At 36.9% G+C, this 19,870-nt stretch overlaps 1 protein-coding gene across 1 annotated transcript in view; it reads left to right on the forward strand.

The window, feature by feature from the left end:
- march9 (membrane-associated ring finger (C3HC4) 9) overlaps positions 1-16,868 on the forward strand; it is a 32,548-nt gene extending 15,680 nt beyond the window's left edge. Inside the window, exons 2-4 of the mRNA XM_038309426.1 lie at positions 10,375-10,530; positions 14,738-14,930; positions 15,552-16,868. Coding sequence (XP_038165354.1) covers positions 10,375-10,530; positions 14,738-14,930; positions 15,552-15,874 — 672 coding nt within the window. The 3' untranslated portion in view covers positions 15,875-16,868. The remainder of the gene's footprint in view (positions 1-10,374; positions 10,531-14,737; positions 14,931-15,551) is intronic.
- The last annotated feature ends 3,002 nt before the right edge of the window (positions 16,869-19,870 follow it).

A 19,870-nucleotide genomic window follows, 5' to 3' on the forward strand; every position in this document is an offset into this window, starting at 1 on the left:
AACTAAAGTGACCAGAAAAGTGACCAAAATAAATATAACAAGTAAATAAATAGAATACCCTATTTGGGTGGGAATAGTACATCACCAGCTTGTGGTAATTAAAAGATTGTAGGACTAGGCTACCATGTAAACTCCACTCAACAAGAACAAAAACCCAAATCAACTCACCCTTTAGCCTAACATTTCTATGGGGTATTTTTTCTCACCCCTATTCTTCTAGAGGTGCTGATGGCACCTCCTTATGGTTCAGCTTAGTTTCATGCTTTAACCTGAGTTATTACTTTGCCCCTCAGCATTTTTCTCTCAATTGTTAGAACTATGTGGGAAACAGCCCAGAACTGAATATATATATATATAAAAAAAAAAGAAAGGTTTTGTTATCAGACTTCGTCCGACTTGCCATGACCGAAATACTGCCAAACTAGCGAACTACAAAAACCCTTCTTTGGAACAATTTCCTCTGCCTCTCCTTGCTGCGACATCTTCATGTGCTCTGTGTTGTGGTTTGAGAGGGCGGTGCTTTGTGACGGCGTGCAATTGCGATTGGTTAGGAGGAAGTAGTGACTAGCATAAACCTACATGATAGGCTACAATGAGAAGGAAGGAAAACGGCATTTCTTTATCGGACTTTTATTTACCCTCTTTTTTTCTATTGCGCCACACGTCTATCGATCGATATATATCGTTATTGAATTATCGCCCAGCCCTAGTCTCTCCCCTTTTTCCTGTCCACTTACTTATAAAAACAACTCATAATGACCAAAAACTAACAGAAAATTAAACAATGCCATGGTTGCATTTCAAAAAAACATATGTACATTTAATTAGTGAAGAGAACAAGTATTTGGTAAACAGATGCGAAAACCCCATTGTCTCAGCAGCGTATTGATTCCTATTCAGAAATTAGCTCGTCACCTGTGATCACAACGTGGTACAGATGTTTTATGTTTTACCCTTCTGTGGTGTATATACATATATATATATATATATATATATATATATATATATATATATATATATATATATATATATATATATATATATAGTTTACGTTTCAATTACAAAAATATATAATGAAAAGGCTTGTTCCATTCGAAATATGGATATTTACTTTGCGATTACAGTGATCCATAATTGGAGACGGTGAAAAGTGTGTGTGTGTGGGGGGGGTTAACAAGTCCCACTATTGTAGTGGGTGACATGTTCCCACATCACAATGAGCTCCCAGTTTATTTTGAACGAGTGCCACGTCCACCATCCTGCTCAACAGAACACCAAATGTTGATTTCATCGCAGCTGAAAATAGTCGCTCAAATTCTGCATCTTCTGTTTTGGATCAAGCTTTTAAGGAAAAAGGATTTTGTGAAAATGAAAGAATGAAGATGACTTTTTTAAGATGTGGTCTTTTCAGTACCGATAAGAAAACACAAGCCTTGTCTAAAAAAAACTCTAACAGCTCGAGTCTTTTAAACATTTCACTTTGCTTTCTGTTTAGTTGGTTTAATAGCTACATGTTGATGGAGGCAGACGGGATGTGACCTTTAATGTGCTGTTTTCTGTTTTTACAAGTTGTCTGGCCTTTCAGTGCAGGAAACAACTATAAATGGAAAACAAACAGTCTATTAACACAACATCTCTGTGATGGCTCAGACTCCCCTTTATTTTAAGATTGTAATTGATTAAGATGGAGTTTATTTTCTTCACTTACATTGGCGATCAAATCTTTACATGAACTCATCATTAGTATCGGTTTTGCATTCATTTTGGTCTTTTTTATTGTGTCTTTTACATTAATTTTAAGGATGGAAAGAATAAAAACATATTTAATTATCTTTTAAAAAACGAGAATTGTTGCTAGTTTGGGCTTAAAGTAGATTTTATTTAATCATTTCTTTAATTGAATTAATTGATTTATGTATTTAATAACAATATGGTCAAAACATACCTGAAATATATTTTTGAAAACATTTGAAGTATATTTTCAGAGAGCGGTGACAACTGGATAATGTAAAACCATAAGCGAAATGATCTGTTTGTAAGAGGATTTTCTTAATAAATTTACGTACCTCTGTTATTGGTTTGCTGCAATCGTGTGCACTTTACAATAATCAGATTTTTCTCTTGAATAATCCTCTTATGCACATTATGTTTGATATATTTTCAGTCTTAGGTTATGACATATTCTGCAGCTTTTAAACACTTGTGCTTTTATTACAAAGTCTATGACAACTTGACATTTTAGAAACGTTTACTTTCATAAGCTTTTTGTATTTACTGCCCCATATATACTATGACCTTCTCTGTATTGTCTTTATAATGTCAGCAGGCAAGTTATTTTTGATGTTCATGAGCAGCATTTGGCTCATCTACCAAAGTCTTTCCTTCATGCTTTGGGACATGTACGTGTTTAATTATATGTCATAAGGTCAAATGAGCCAGATGGGAAAACATCAAGACTGCAGACAATCAGAAAATCCCCTATTTTATCATCAGTGCAGGTACAACCTGTCTCAACCAGGTGACTTTTATGAGATGCTGCTCTGAATTACTGTCTGTCAATTAAAACTTTATACATATTTGGCTTAGACAGAAATAAACAGAAGGTAACCTTAATTAAAGATACATTTTTATTGGTCATTTTATTTGGAATTAAAAATTCCAGTTAATTAGTTTAATCATTGCTCAATTTATCTTGTCTATAGAATATTGAGTGATTTTTTTTAAATAACCTTTAGTCGTAGTACGTCACTGTACAGTGTGAGTTATCAGCAGTATAACAGCATTTGTTTGGTGTGCTTGTGTCTGCATTAGGTGACAGGAATTTAAAAAGTCATGAATGTTATTAGGAAAAGAAATTCCTTTTTAGTTTAGATAACCTCGCACATTTAAAATCAGTTCGGTTTCATTCAGTTAACCTTTCCTTGGGGTTGTTGCAGCTTTGCCCTGAAGCAATATGTAGAAGAATTAAACTTTATTGTCATTCCACGTACAGAGTGACAAAATTAATTCTCTGCATTTAACCCATCACCTTGGGGATAAGTGGGCTGCCATTGTGCGGGGGCTGGGGTCAGTAGTCTTGCTCAGGGAGCCAGAGTGGCAGTCTGTGGGACTGGGGGATCAAACTCACAACCTCAGGATTCAAAGCCCTATGCCCTAACCACTAGGCCGCCACTCCCCTATAAGTCTAAACCAGGTCTTGAACAAACAACCATTGGAATGGAAGGCGAAGTCCTACAAGTGACTCCACTTGCAATAGTGGCAAAATGCATTTGGGAGGCCTTTCATGTTTCTGAAAGTTTACAAATTTTTATTTTATTATTTAATAAAATTATCTAATCATAAAGCATGCGTAGAGGCTGAAAGAAAAAGCTTTCTAAATTACAATCAGAGCTGGTAATAATAAAACAAATTAGCTGATCAGATTCATTACAGAAACAACAGCAAAAAAAAAATCTCATCCATCCATTTTCCGTCACGCTTATCCCTGCTGGGGTGGCGATTGGTGCTGGTGCCTATCTCCCAAAAAAGAAACCAAAGACAATATATATTAATGTCACATTTGAAACAGCTCATTGAATAGTCCATATAGAAACAACAAAGTGTCTTTGAAAAGAAATCCTCCTGCAGTTCAACCATGCAAGACCTCTCAGTCAGTCACAAAAAGTCTGTCAGAAGTCAGGGGATTACGCTTTAAAGTCCCTGCCCTTGTTCTGATCGTTTCTGAAACAAAACTTTTACATAAAAGCCAGAATTTGTACTTTTTTAAGCAAACTTTGGAGCTTTACCAGATCAGACAGCGTTCTTTCACGAGTGATAAACGAACATTAATTATATTTAGTATTTTTATGTTTTTTTTATATTCATGCAGTAAAAGTTAATAGTGAAAGCTTTAAAATGACTTCTGGAGGCGGGGCTTCTTGGCATAAATCCAGCAGACTGGGCTTATAGAGTAGAAGGAGGAGTGGAACCGTCCATGGAAAGATTTCACTGACCTTCTTTAAACTGGGGCTTGATGTGTTGATTTTTTCCAACATTTTAGCCTGCTGAATGCTGCCAGAGAGATTCTATTTAAGTCTTAATTGCACGTGTAACATTAAATAACCAATACAGTTATTTATGAATAAAAAAGGGGAAGTTATGGTCTATTTTTTGTAGTAGGGAGGTTGTTTTGAATCAATTTCTCTCTTTAATAAATTTAACTGCATTCATCTGATTTTATTCATTTAATTCATGAGTGTTACTAAAACAAAAACATAGAAACTATCTATAAAGGTGAAGATTAATGTTATTATCTTACTTTGTGTGACATTTTTTTCTAATGTGTAAATTCACCTGTCCTCTCTTTGTGCTTGTACCATCTGGGAGTTGTTGTCAGTTCTGAATTATACTTGCTTTCGTTTTTTATGAATCAATGTCAGGTTTCAGAGCCGCCTCTCACCTCCACCTGCTTGCCCTTGAAGCCTCCATACTCCCTGCTGTTGATGCAGTGCGCTAAGTTGCCCCCTTTGCCAAATTTACTCCACATCAAGCTGTGTCCTTTCATTGACTCACTTATGATTCATAATGAGTTTTTTCCCACAACAATGCTCTTTTAAATGGTTTTATGCGGCAGGCCTGGGAATAAAGTGAAAAGAAGAAGTGCCATGAAAGCAGAGCCATCTGAGGACATTGAGAATGTGATCTGAGTGGAGGTGGCAGCTTGAATGCAGTCATCCTTTATGTGTTTGATGGGCCAATAGGCTTCAGGTGCTGCTGTGGTGTTGAAGAGACAGTTTGATCCTAAAGACTCTCCAGCCTGCCTGGTTTTTAAAAATAAGCTCAAGCTTTTTTTTTATTTATTTTTTTTATGTTTGTTTGTCACTACATTTCCATGGTATACTGAAGAAACACAACGGATGATTTAGTATTGCCAAATATATCATATTTATATAAGGAAATAGTTTTTCCAGTGTTTACCCTCAATAATAATTTGTGTTATTTCCTCTGGCTTGATGGATATAAACTTCTGGAAAAAAATCCTAACTGATGGTGACCAATATTTGTGAATATTTGTTATGGCTTCTGTTTCTTCAATAGGCTTTAAACCTACTTTATACATATGCCTCTGCTATCTAGGATGACATAAAATGTGCTGTTATACAGTGAAGAAAGTAAGTATTCTAACACCCTGCCATTTTGTTAAAATTCTCCCACTTAGAAAACATGGAGGGGTCTAAATGGTTCATCTAAGGTGCATGTCCACCGTTAGAGACATAATCTAAAAAACATTTTGAAATAACAATATATGATTTTTTTAACTAATTATTTTATTAACATGATCCAGCTGCAAATAACTATTTTTTTTGCATGATCAAGTTGAAAATAAGTATTTGAACAACTGAGAAAATCAGTGTTACTATTTGGCAGACATGGGCAATGTGGAGTCAACAAGTTATCTCCATGTCATGTATTTGTTCTACCCAGCCACTGAAGCAGGTGAGTCCAATCTTCACCGTGAATTAACCTGTGCAGATTGGACTCACCTGGTTAATTGGCTGGGTAGAACAAATACATGACATGGAGATGACTTGTTGACTCCACATTGCCCATGTCTGCTATTTGGTAGCCCTTGTTTGCAATTACAGAGGTCAAATGTTTCCTGTAGTTTTTCACCTGGTTAACATACACTGCGCGGGATTTTGGCCCACTCCTCCACACAGATCCTCTCTAGATCAGTCAGGTTTCTTGGCCATCCCTGAGACACACACTTTGAGCTCCCTCCAAAGGTCCCTCCAAAGGTTTAAGATCTGGACATCTTCCAGAGCCACTCCTTGGTTACCCTGGCTGTGTGCTTTGGGCCATTGGGATGTTGGAAGACCCAGCCTCCACCCATCTTCAGTGCTCTAACTGAGGGAAGGAGGTTTTTCCCAAAATCCTCCCCTTAATACAATGAAGTCCACCTTTGCAATATGTCCCATTCTTCTTTCTCCAAACATGGTTAGTGGAATTATGACCAAAAATATCTATTTTGGTCTCATCTGACCACATGACGTTCTCCCATGATTCCTCTGGTCATTGGCAAACTTAAGATGGGCCTTGACATGTTCTGGTTTAAGCAGGGGAACCTTCCATGCCATGCATGAAGTCTTAGTGTATTACCAACAATAACCTTGGAAACGGTGGTCCCAGATCTTTTCAGCTCCCCCTTGGTAGTTCTGAACTGATTTCTCACCTTTCTTAAGATCATTGAGGTTTGAATGGAGCCCCAGTCCAAGGCGGATTGACAGTCATATTCTGCTTCTTCCATTCCTAATGATTGCTCCAACACTGGACGTGCGTTTAACGATCTCGAACAAGTGCATCTAATTTAGGATATTAAAATGGAGTGTAGGTGGAAATTTTGAAGGCAGTCTAACTGGTCTTTAAGGGTCAGAATTCTAGCTGTTTGAAAGGAGTTCAAATACTATATATTGCAACTCAATCATACACTGTGAGTGGACATGCACCTACGATAACAATATCCGACCCCTGATGATTTCTGAATGGGAGAACTTGTAAAACAGCAGGATTTTAAAATACTTATTTTCCTCGCTGTATAATTTAGTTGTTGGGAATGGGAACCAAACCTGATCCATTTAATTAATAAATTCAGTCAATTGTCTAAATCTATGTATAAAACAAAATTAAAAAATAAATAAGTAAATAAATAAATACATATTTATTACCGTCTTTTACAATGATATATAATAATGGGCTACATCTGACCAACATTTTTCAAAGTATTTCCGATTTGGTGTTTGAAGCTTTTTCGTTTTACCAGGCAACTAAGTAATGGTGGTAAAATCAGTTTGAGTGTAGTTGCAGAAAATGCCACTTATATGCATTTATTTATATTATGGTTAATTCAAACTAATGATGACAAAAAATTATTAAAAAAGGAATTAATAATGAATCATATCATTTCATAACATAATGAAAGATTGATTTCAAACATGGAGATGAGTTTTTTTTTACTAAGTGAAGTGATTTTTTAATATTTTGCCAAATTTATAAATACTGAGTCTGAAAATGCAATGGCTGTCAAAAAACAAATGTTATGTTCATGTTTTTAGCACTTATTTGTCATTGCAAAAAAGCCATAGCAGCTCACAGGAAAGCATTTGGAAACTAATTTTATAGGATTTCACTGAATCTGAAACACTTCACTGTAGAAATGCATTGCTTTTTTGAAAACACATGCTGTAGATCAAGCTCTAACACAGTTGAATTTTTAACACTGTTTTCTCATTGCCAATAATTGCCTAACAGCTCCTGGGAAAGAGTGGAGAATTAACCTACAAATTTGGTCAGTCTGACACACTAACATAAAAAAATGCTTGTTCAAAATGATAATAGTTTCTAAGCAATAAAGGAACAATAAAATAGTCAACATACAAAGACTTAGGTTTTTTGTTATTCTTCATTTTAGATGCCTAATGTCGCCAATTAGCTTTATACCCAGTTAACCTAATTTAAGATGCAAAGTTAAAATTGATAACTTCTATTTGATTTAACATCTGATGGACCAGAAAAAGACACATTATAAAAAAAATATACAGCTTATAAATTCAGGCATTAGGGGTGACTGACCGCATGTAGTTATTCTTTTTGGTTTAATATTCATGGCAGCAGTTTCCTTGTATGTCAGAGTTAGAGTCTCGTTTTGATGGTAGCATTGCAAAGAAAAACAGGACAACAATTTAATTTAATCTCTCTCTAATATAGAAAAAAAAGCCTTTTAATTAGATGGGATAAGGATTTCAGCTTTAACTGTGCTGATATGGTATAAAATTAACTTGGATGATCACTTCAGGCAAAGTATTAAAACTGTTTTTGCATAGAAGACATTTTTTTAAGCAATTAATAAATTAGCTTAGAATCAGTTTACACAATTATCTAAAGCTAGTTAAACAACCAAAACAAGTAGCATGATTTCAGAAGCACAACATAGATGCCCCCGCTTTAAATTTATAGATTATTAATGACTATAAGGCATAAATTCTGTTTTTCATAAAAAAATAAAAATAAAAAAAACAAAGCTGAAAAAGCTGTAGAGGCTCAAATGTAGTTTTCTAAAAGGATTTCCTGTAAGGGATTACTAACCTAATTCTGATTCTGATTCCAGACAATTGTGTTTAGCAAACTAAATATTTTCTTAAATGTATGTATAACCCTTTTTTTTACTACGTATTAGGATATTTATTAAATTTATTGTAAAGAGCATCTGTACCATGCAAAAGTGCTAATTCAGTTTACAGCAGTTTTCAGTATTTACTAGATTTGTAGTAAGAGTAAAATATATTCAATAATTTTATCTCCTTATTTGTGAGACGGTTTATTATAGTTATGCGTTTAGAGTTATAGATTATGTTGTTGGTACTCTTTCTCTATGACGAGACGTCTTGATTTAACCACGAGACATAAATCAATGTGACAAGTTGTTTACAGACATCCTTACTTGCACGATTACGCCTTAAAGCTGCTGGCAATGGCCTGCAGCTTGTGGCAAAAACTAAGTGGCCAAATGTGCTCATTTGTTGGAGAAAAAAAAATCCAAGTGCTGATTTGGTCTTTTTCAATAAAAAAAAAACCTTAAGTAAAACCACTTTATTCATGCAGAGACTGAAGGAATAGTTAATCACTCCATTTCATACCATATTTTAAACAATAATAAATGTTTTCTTCTTTTTTCAACGTAGGCTATTTGCTTGGCAATCAGACAAAAGAACTTTCCGGCTCCTTCCCAGTTGTGCTAGGTTAAACTAACCAAGCAAATAATGGCAAATACCTCTCTTCTGTGCAGGTCTAAGCTAACCAAAGAAGCAGGCATTTCCCATTGTTTTCAAAGTATATAAAGCATTGCTAGGCTAACTAAAAATAATTCCCACTCTTTTTAATCTGTGCAAGGCTAAGCAAATCAAAGACCTGAAGCCATTTCCTGCTCTTTCACTGTTGCCAACTTAGTAAATTTGTAAATTTAGTGATTTTGTTCCATGTTATTGGAGACTTTGAGAGCAGAGAGTGAAAGCAACGATTGCTTTGATTTTATTCCCTTCAGTGAGCAGCGACTGATGCTGCTAGCCCCTCCCTCCGCCAAAGCCATGACAGGCAGTCGGAACTTGCAGCAAACCAGCAAACTGGGCCTTATGTCAGAGAAAGCAGAACAACTCTGTTCCCCCTTTGAAAATGAGGCGCACATCTGCAAAGCTTTTACCCCCCTAGGGGATTTAAAAGCTACGTGCAAATACACTATTTCTTTTTTAATTCATGTTTTTATTCACGTGACAAGGTCAAGTACTAACAAAGAAAAGTAAGTATTTTTTCCTTTTTACAAAAACAACAACCACTCATTCCCTTTCTTCCCCAACCCTCCCCAATCCTACAAGATTATGTTACAGATCAGTAAGAACCCACATCCTTCCTTCTTACCGTACACAAAAATGTGAAAAAAAGTATATAGACAATTTAAAAACAAATAACATAAATAAGTAAATAGAAAACACCACAAAATAAAACTGAGAAGTGAGATTTTCAATGGGTTGAGATTAAGCAAGTGGGAAAAGGAAATGTAATCAAAATTCAGTTGACAGAAGTGGAAATTTCATTGTCCTGTAGTGTCTTTAATCTAGCTATGTAACTAATCATGCAGCCCCAAACTGAAACAAATTTTCCAGGTGCCCCCCTCAGATCATATTTAATTGCCAATACACTATTTAAAGTAATATGTTTTTCCTTTCAAACTGTTGCAGTAGAATAGATCCCTCCCTGAAAATAATTCATATGCAACATCATCCATTGCCTTTGCCTCTGCTAAGCTAACCAAATAACTAAACAACATTACTGCAATTCCTTTTTGTTACCATAATGGAATTTCGTAGTTTAAAGCAACCTTCAGTTGCTAAAAAAAAACTTTGCCAGCTGCTGAAAACATGCCATGATGCTTCTGCTATAGGCCTGAGTCAATAATAATTCTTTAGGTCAGAAAGATAGGATACATTTTGAACCCTCTGTACATTGAATTTTAACTTTAATATATGTAGGGTACACCGAGGGGAAAAAAAATAAATAAAAATCCAATAATGCAAGCAAGCATACCAAAAATGTATCATTTATTTGAATACAAGATGATTTTTATTTTCTTAAAGTCACAGACATAGTTTTGTATTACTCATGACTGAAATTTGACGGCAAACAGATCAAATAAAATCTGTAGGAGGTAGGAACCAAGTTGTGACATCATTATTACGCCTTACTTCATATTTGCTCAATTGAAAAAAATAGATATTCATATTTTGTTATAATTCTATAGTAAATCTATTTTCTAAGTAACTCTTGTTTTCTATGTGTGTTCTGCAGGGGGAGCTACTTAGTCCCTGCCGTTGTGACGGCTCCGTGCGCTGCACTCATCAGCCTTGTCTCATCCGATGGATAAGTGAAAGAGGCTCTTGGAGCTGTGAGCTCTGCTATTTCAAGTACCAGGTCCTGGCCATCAGCACCAAGAACCCACTGCAGGTAACAATAAATATTTGCTCATAAGAATTAGAATTTACCAAGGCACATTTTACAGAACATTTTGATTCTAACCAGTCAACAAAGTTTAAATGTTTAAAGCAGATGTTTAACAGGAGTTCCAGATTATAAAATAGGCTGCAGTGATGCAGCTGGTAGCACTGCTGCCTTGCAGCCAGAAAGGTTACTATCTTTGTGTCTTTTTCATAGTGTTTGCATTTTCTCCAAGTGGATAATTGTGTTCTCTCTGGGTACTCTGGCTTGCTGGTCTAAAATCATGGCCCCTTCCCCCATAGATATTCACCAGGCAATCTGAAAGGACCAGTTGCTATAAAAAAGGGAAGAGGATGGATGTTGCTGCAGAAAAAGAAAACAGTAAACATATTTAGAAACACAACTTGTAAAACAGAAGAAAAGGCTGTTCTGTAAGATTTCTTCGAATCGAAAAGGAAACATTCAGGAAAACAAGGTTACATAAAAAAGCTGCAGATAATCCTGACCTTTTATAATAAAAGACGCAGCAGAGCCATTAGTGTTTGCTGGAACAAATCATAGGCTATTGCGAATGTGAGGACTGTTTGCCATATTGTGCTGACCAATTTTCCCTCTGCGTCACTGTCCGTCTGCCAGGCTTTTCAGACGCACAGAACAAAACCTAATGGGAAGACGTGTGGTTTGGTTTGGATGTGCTGGTCTGAGAATGAGTTGATTTATTCAAATTATTGAAAATTAAACAGCAGCTAATAAACAATTTTCAGAACTTCTACATCAAAACGAGACTACCTGTGGCGTTCGAATGTATAGGGGGGTACAATTGCCTAACACAAATAATACGTTTAACTTTAGAACATAGTTTCATTTACTAATTTTGAGCTTCCTGACATTTGAAAAACAATCAAAGTAACACATGGAGCATTTAACAGTCAGTGATGCTGAAAAGTTTCAAAATTTCCTTCAAGTTGCCAAGGCATCTTTAGTTCCTTTAGTTATTGCTCATGAGTGATTGCAGCTGACAGCAGCTCTGTGCCGATATGAAAGCATTTACATAGCCATACTCACTCGTCCATCCAAATCTAAGAAAGAGAAGAATTTCAGACGGGAAGAATATCTCTTAGAGCCTTAGAAGAATATTTGCTGCAGGGATCCTTAAAGCTGTTAGCCCCAGGCTTTGCACTGTAAGCAGCTCCTATTGCATAAACAAAAGGCAGGAATACCTTTCTTTAGTCAGTTTAGAGAATGCTTGATTATTTGGCCCTAATGAATTAAAGGTGAAGCTTTCAACTCAACCCATGGCATCTATAATCAAGATAAAACACATCTAATTTATTTCTTTTTTTTCAGTCATTCTAATAACAATCAAAAATATTTAATCCATACAGATTTATTAGTTCTTTTTTTGTTTTTTTAAACCAATTTAAATCATCAAATTCAGTTGGACCATCAGCCAATTTTTTCTGTTGCACAAAAATGTTAGTTCTAGCAATTTTTAACAAATTAATTTATCAAAGTGGAAAATCCAAACCAGTCTGGTCGTATGCCAAAAATGAATAACATAATTTGTATAAAGGGTATTAGGGGTGAGGCCTGCATCATGCCTTCCATAGAGGGTATCTCATTGTTTGGTGTCATGTCTCATCATCTCAGTAAGCTCAGACTTTGATTAGGCCACTGCAAACATTTATTTTGTCTAGTTTTCTAGCCCCTCAGTGAAACACAGAAAAGAAAAGACAGTTGAATGTTTTCATATGAATGAATAAATGAATGAATGAATTGATTACTTTCAGACAATCCAGTGATATAATGCATTATATATATGGCAATGTTAGATATAAAGTAAATATAAGGTAATGTTAGATATAACTATGTTATATGTGTAATTTAGTGCTTATTTCTGCAAAGGTGTATAAAGAACATAAACTTAATTAATTAAACCTCCTCTCTTTCCTATAGTCCTTAACAACAATAATGTTCCATATTCCTCATTATATAAGTCCATACAAATCAAAAAGTCCACTTGTTGAGCAAATATATAAATTTCAGTAATATGCATATATAAATATATATGTACCTGTGTATATGAATGCGTAACATATAGGTGGTCATGTCAAAAAGCAGAACTCATGGATCCAACAGCCAAGGAGTCCCAGGCCAACAACCAACTACCTTTGTGTTGTGATGTCCACTTTATCTCATCAGTCAGAATGTTCTACTTTGAAGGTCTAAGGCATCATGAAGTTTATTGAAACAGGCCTTTATGATGTTTTTGCTCGGTAGTGTTTTAGATAAGTTTTCATTTAATCATTTGTCATTAAGTCATGAACATTGACCTGAAGCAACTAGTCCTGCATAGCTTCAGATGTTCTGCGTTCCAGTTCGACTTCATTTGTTTAATAATTTGTTTATGTTGGCCACTCCTGTGAAGGTTCTCCACTGTTCTGTTTTATTCATTTGTGGATAAAGGCTGTAATCGTTGTTGCAGGTGTCCTAAATGCTTAGACATGACCTTGTAACCCTTTCATTGTTGATAAATGTCAGCAAATGTATTCATTCCCCGTTCTTTCATTCCTTAGTGTTTTTAGTCTACTTCGTGTTGTCAGATAGGCTCGAATGAAGTGGTTTGCTGATTTTTCATGTCTCACATTAATCAGATGTGAGTGGTATAATTATGATTTCACCCAGAGCAGGTTGGTTTAGAAAGCCCTTCATCCGTCATCCATCCATCCATCCATCCATCCATCCATCCATCCATCCATTCATCCGGTTTTGGGGATAGCAGCTTCAGTAGGGAGGCCCAGTTATCCCTCTCCTCAGCCACTTGGGCCAACTCCTCCTCAGTTAAAATGGAAAGCAGCAGAGAAGTTTAACTGATGGATCTATGTCAGCAGCCCCCCATGCCTGGAGCCAATTGTTTTTTTGTTTTTTCTTTTAATGTAAGAAGAAGTTTTGCAGTCGCTGGACCTCTCCTGTTGCAAACTGATCCACAGCTGTTGAAACAAGCCCTCGAGATTTCACCAAGTAGCAACTTTTTGCACTTGGCACCATGTTGGGGAGTCATTTATCCTATGGACATATGAACTATTTGTAGATGAGCACTGTTTCTTTGAGACACTATGACAAGGTTTTGGGAAAGGTTAGGAGTTTAGAGGAAGAGGGTTCAGGGCAATGCTGGGTCCACCAAGTCCCTACCAGAGGTGATGGAGTCATCTCCATTGGCTCCAACACATCATGATGCCGGGAGTAACTTCCATGTTGCTCTACAACATCAGATTTATTCCTCTCCACCGGATGTGCCAAAGAGGATTCATGATGGTAATTTAGGGTGACATAGAACAGAGATTCAGTGCTTAAGACGATATGAGGAGACACATGTCTTCTGTTTATATTCCTCCTGGTCACCATGCCTCTCCAAAGGCAGCTGTCTCTTCTCTGGAGGTAAAGGAAACCTGGGTGTAAGACAATGGACCCCGTTTTTGACCTCTGGACAGTTCTTCAGTCAAGTTCAAGTGCGGAGTCTAGACGGCAAAACACAAATCTTCTGTAATGTTCTGTGATGCTTTCTGCATAATATAAAAAATTTCAAAACAATAATAACTTGTTTGCAACCTCTGGGTCCAGCATTATTCAATGCACACATTACTGCACCTCACATCCCAGGCAACCAGAACACTTTTTGCAGATCTGCAATGTAATCCTTATTAAACTCAGATTCATCCATCTTCTCCTGCTTCATCCACCAGGGACATGGTGGGGCTGGTGGGACCAGCAGCCTGTGGGTGAAAAGGCAGGGTACACCCTGGACAGGTTGCCAGTCCATTGCAGAATTCAGATTCAGTGCATATGATTCTGTTTGGTCCCACGGTTCGTCTTCTGTTTCCTATGTCTTGCAGTTTTAACTCACTGTTAGGTGCTTTGGAAACTTTCTGATCTAGCTATCTCTGCAATTAAAACATCTCTATAATTCTTACCAGCCTCCTCAACACTCTACAAACTGAGTCAATAAAAATGATTGCTAGTCTGAATGTGTAGCAAAGAATCGTTCCTTGCTAGTGGTTTGGTTTCTTGGTTAATATACAGTATATGGTCAGCTTAGATCACAAACAGTGTGTTTCCTTGCTGTACACATTTATCGGATAGATTTGTACTTTCTTGAGTAAGGGGTCTGATAATTTTTTCACCTAGCTTTACACTTTGTCTCTCCTTTCTTCCGCAGTGGCAGGCCATCTCCCTGACAGTGATTGAGAAGGTGCAGATTGCAGCGATAATCCTGGGTTCCCTGTTCCTCATCGCCAGCATTTCCTGGCTCATCTGGTCCTCGCTCAGCCCCTCTGCCAAGTGGCAACGTCAGGACCTACTCTTCCAGATTTGCTATGGCATGTACGGCTTCATGGATATCGTCTGCATAGGTAACTGAAGGCATGATGCAAGCCTGACCCCATACTGTGCAAACATATAATCAACCTCCAGTGTCTCAAATAGCCTTTGCAGCAGGAACTTAGGGACAAAGGGAGAAAGCTTAGTTGACTGAGCCATTGGGGCTGCATTTTTGCAACAAGAGCAGCGTAGTTTACAGGAGCCACAACAGAAATGTTAATAAGCTGTGGATGCATTATGCAAGGACAAACTAGCATGATGAGACAAAGATGTTCTCAATTTACATTTTGGTGCTTTGCAGAATTACGCAAGTGAGTTGGCAGATGGTGCAAGGGAGGAGACAACAGGCGCACTAAAAGCCAAACAAATTTTGATGATGTTGCAGAGAACAAGAGACTGTTTTTAAGGTGTGACTGGGTCAACTGTTCTTGCGCGATTATGAGTCGCCTGAGTCAGACAACACTGAGAACAGATGGCATGAGATGTCTGCGCCATGATTTTTGCCAACTGTCTATTCTCATCCACAGACAAGATAAAATGTTTCTGCCCATGATGCTGACAGCAGCTACTGAATCTATTGAGCAAAATGTACGAAAGTGAGAATTTCAATGCTTTGTCCTTCACTCTGCTTTTGCTTTTTTTCTCTCACCCAGGCCTCATCATCCATGAGGGATCGTCTGTGTATCGAATATTTAAACGATGGCAGGCTGTCAATCAGCAGTGGAAAGTACTGAACTATGAAAAATCGAAAGACTTGGGTGACCCGGTGAGCTCGAGCAGTAAGACCGGCGCCCGCGGTAACCCTCACGGCCTGGCCAGCGGCAGCGGTGGGCGTCAGAGCAGGAGGCTAAGAACTGTTCTGAACCACCACTGCGGGTACACCATCCTGCACATCCTGAGCCAACTCAGGCCCAATGACCCACGGATCAGTGCCGCCGCTAACCGGGAGGTGGTGATGAGGGTCACCACTGTATGAGACAGACCTAAGTCATGCAGAAATGCATGTTTGCTCGATGTGAAGCAGTGGAAGGACATATGGACCTAATATGAAAAAAACTAAGGACTCGCCTAGGCAACAGGAGCCCCGCGTGGAGGCGAACGGTGCCTGGAGCATCAATAGACTGAAAACACATGAGGATTTCTCCTCTTGTTTCTTACGACAAAAGAAACCAGATGCTCATTTTCAATAATTAAAGAACTGTTGAAAATGAGGACGAAAAACAATTAAAAGACATCAATGATGAAATGTGTGACAGTGGGGGTGGTCAGGGGCATTGTTAACAGGCTTTATTACCTGAAACAAAACGACAAAATGTTTTTTTTTCCGACTCAGTATCAGGATGCACAGGAACATCTAGTTTTTTTTTTTAATCCTACTTGTTTGTTTTTATCTTTTCTTTTTTCTTTTTTTTTTTTACTCACTTTGATTTTGTACTGATGTATGATTTTAGAAGAAACCATGTTCGGTAACTTCATACATGCCAAACATTTCCAGACGATGTAAGGAGCTTAACATTTCTACAAGCCAACTGATACTGGTAAATAGACCGAAAGCTGAGAATACAAACATTCATGAGGGCAAAATAACTTTCAAAGAACAATAAGTCATTGTTAAGAAAAGAAAAGAAAAAGAAAAAAAAAAAGAAGTGAGAAATATCTCAGTTATACTTAACCTCTCTGCAATAAAAAATACGTATGTACATTTCACAGGGAATTTTGCATGGGTATATAATTTTATTCTCCATCACATAACATAAGTACATGACAAATTTGCTCTATTTCGAATGGTGCTTGCCAAAATAAACACTTTTAAACATCTGTTTTCATTGCACCACCTTTTTGTCAGAATGACAAATGACAGTGTGTTACAGCTATTTCAGCTAAAATACAGATTGTTGCTGCTGAGTGCTGATTCAGATTTGATAATAAGTTAACTATTGGATTAAAAATTGGGGTCGGATGATCTCTAACCTCTGGGTCTCATTGCGGTCTCTTCTTTTGGTTTAAGTCATGAATGTAAAGGCAAATGCTTGGTGCTGAAATGTAGTGTGGTACTGGAATATCTAAATGATTAACTACGGAAGAGGATTGGGGCCACTGGAAGAAAAAAAAAGTTCACTGATTTTAAAAAAAAATTTCAGTTTAGTATGGGAAAAAAGTCAGAATTCTTACTTTTTTCTCAGAATTCTGACTTTTTTCTCAGAATTCTGACTTTAATCTCAGAATTCAGACTTTTTTTTATTGTCAGAATTCAGTCGGAATTCTGAGATTAAAGTCAGAATTGTGAGAAAAAAAAGTCAGAATTCTGACTTTTTTTCCCATACTAAACTGAAATAAAATTTAAAAATCACTTAACTTTTTTTTTTTTTCCACTGGCCCTAATCCTCTTCCGTAATTAACAGACTTCTAATAGTAATGTTTTTTTTAAGCTACCGAACTCAGCCACTAGATGGCAATATTCCCAAGATAATGCTCCTCTAAAACAAGACAAATCTTGTTTTTTTCTCTGCCAGGTATCAAGAAAGGAAATCTAAAAACGATAGATAACATTTGAATTATAGTTTTCACAAACACGTTTTTTTTTTCCATTTGAGTTTTTCTGTTTTTTGACTATGAATTTGGAGCATCAATCTCATACAATACGCATGTATTGTGATTACTTTAAATCCTTAAGGTAACATGTGAGGTGTTTTAGAAACTTTAAAGCAACAGTTAGAAAAATTAAACATACGCTTTTATTCTGGGATGACTAATAGAAATGCGCCCTGTCCAATTTGTCCTAATCTGTTCACCAAATGTAGAAACAGCAGTTGGTGTGAAAGCAATATAAATTTCAAGGAGCTACATGCATTAAACAATGTAACGGGGGATAGGTTTTGGTTTCAAACGTTGAGCTATATGTTTTCAATCTGCAACCCGATTACCTGGCTGTCAGAACAGGAAGTAAAGATCACCTGAAACAGAAGATCACTGGTACCAGACAGTTTAACCATCAATTGATGGCAGTTTGCTAGAAGTCTATGAGATGAGCTTAATAATGTGATCCCTACTCATTGTTAAGATTCTAGGCTGCATGTTATGCATTGCAACCATCTTTGCAATGTTTACTAATGCGTCTGAGTCATTTCTGTGTCTGGTGGAAATTTGGAGGGCTTCTTAAAAGAGCTTGTATGCAGCCTGAAAATTTTGTTTCTCAACTTATGATACCAGCACTGCCGTCTGGTGGCCATTCTAGACATAGCAGTTCTTTGTATGCTTTCATTTGTGCCAAATTATGAACAATTTGTACCATTTCTTTTTTCCCCCAGCTAGATTATAAGTGCGTACATTTTAGATATGAAGCATACACTTGCCATTCACTTTCTTGGTTAAACATCCCTGGATGGATCCTTCAGAACTGGCCTGATTATCCCTGGCATAGATTCAACAATGAATCATAACGATGCCTTAGAGATATTAGTTCACATTAACATGATAGTAGTACATGTTTTTTACCTGTGCATAATTGTTATGTCCATGTCCATTATAGCCAAAATGATCTATTAGATTAAGATCTTAATGGTAAGGAGGCCATTGGAGTACAGCAGGCTCTGCCATGTTGAGGAAACAAGGTGGAGTTAAGCCAGGCTTTCTGACATGGCGTACCACCCTGCTGGAGGTGGGTACTCTAGTCAATTAGGACATCGTAATCAACAAGGCAAAATTGCTACTTTATGGGAATAAAGTGTGCCTAGAACATTTCCAAATTATGACATTATTAGCTTGAACTGTTGACAAAAGGCAGAAAATATTGAGATTATGTTCTTAGGCTGCAATCTGACTCAATTTGTAAAGTCTGAGGTGTAGCCTTGGATTTTGTTATTAGCTGAACCCATTGGTGTCTTCTGCTTTAGAAAATCGATGGCCATCATCCTGCAGCAACATCAAACTCAAAAGGAACTTTGAGGTAAGTTGAACAGGTATGAATTTATGGTAAAAGGCTACTTCAGATATTTCTGGTTAAATTTATATTATTATACCCAGTCTACCTGGTTAACATATGTTCTCTTTAAAAAAGAAAAGAGAACATATCCAGAGAGCAGGGGTTGTGGATGGAAAAATTTCCTGCAGATATCAGACATCAGAGGTGAATGAACATTTTGGTCCCCAGTAACCTCTCGTGACAAGCAGGGTAGGCTAAATCTCTAAAACACTAACAGGTTGGTGTAAACTACATAAACAAACCTGGTATAAACTACATAAAATCTTGGATCCATCCAGTTTTGGGATAACAGTGGTGGAATAATTGTGTGCCTATACTGTATTTTCTGATTTTATGCAAGATGTTACCAAGATCAAAGTAAGCTCAAGCTGGTTTAGATCAGGGGCAAAAATAAGAGGAGAGAAAAAGAAAAAGACTAAATAATATAGAAAGAACAAAACACTGATGCCACTCTTATCTGATGGCCTCCACAATCAGTATATGTCAGTCCATCAGAATGTGTTGGAACTCAATTTTAACCTCATCCTGGTTAAGCTCACAAAATCTACACCAACTTTGCAATTTTATTCTGCCAATGTCGGCCATAATTAAGATAAAGCCATAAATAATTTTCCTGGATGTGAATAACATATGAATACCTTGAGCTCAAGACTTTCTACCTTAAATTTGTGGACCTTGGGCGGATCTAGGATTCTAGGAGGTCAGTGGCTTAGCCCTGAGGGTAAAGGTGAGAGTGTAGACCTTCTGGTAAATCCCATTCTGATGTAAAATATGACAGATTACTGGATTAAGGACATTTCAGGCATATGACATGCCATCACATATATTTCCTAAAAATATGGGAGGAGGAGGAGGATAGAATGGATATTTCAGCTGCCTGAAACAATCTGTTCCCCCTCCATAACATCGGAAGAAATTAATTTACCTGCAAGTCTTTAACTGTGTTTATTCCTCTCTTCCTCAAAAACAGATCCTGTGGATTTGGTGACA

This window comes from Cyprinodon tularosa, unplaced genomic scaffold, assembly GCF_016077235.1.
Source record: "Cyprinodon tularosa strain WSP-4 unplaced genomic scaffold, ASM1607723v1 ctg66, whole genome shotgun sequence".
Classification (NCBI taxonomy): domain Eukaryota; kingdom Metazoa; phylum Chordata; class Actinopteri; order Cyprinodontiformes; family Cyprinodontidae; genus Cyprinodon; species Cyprinodon tularosa.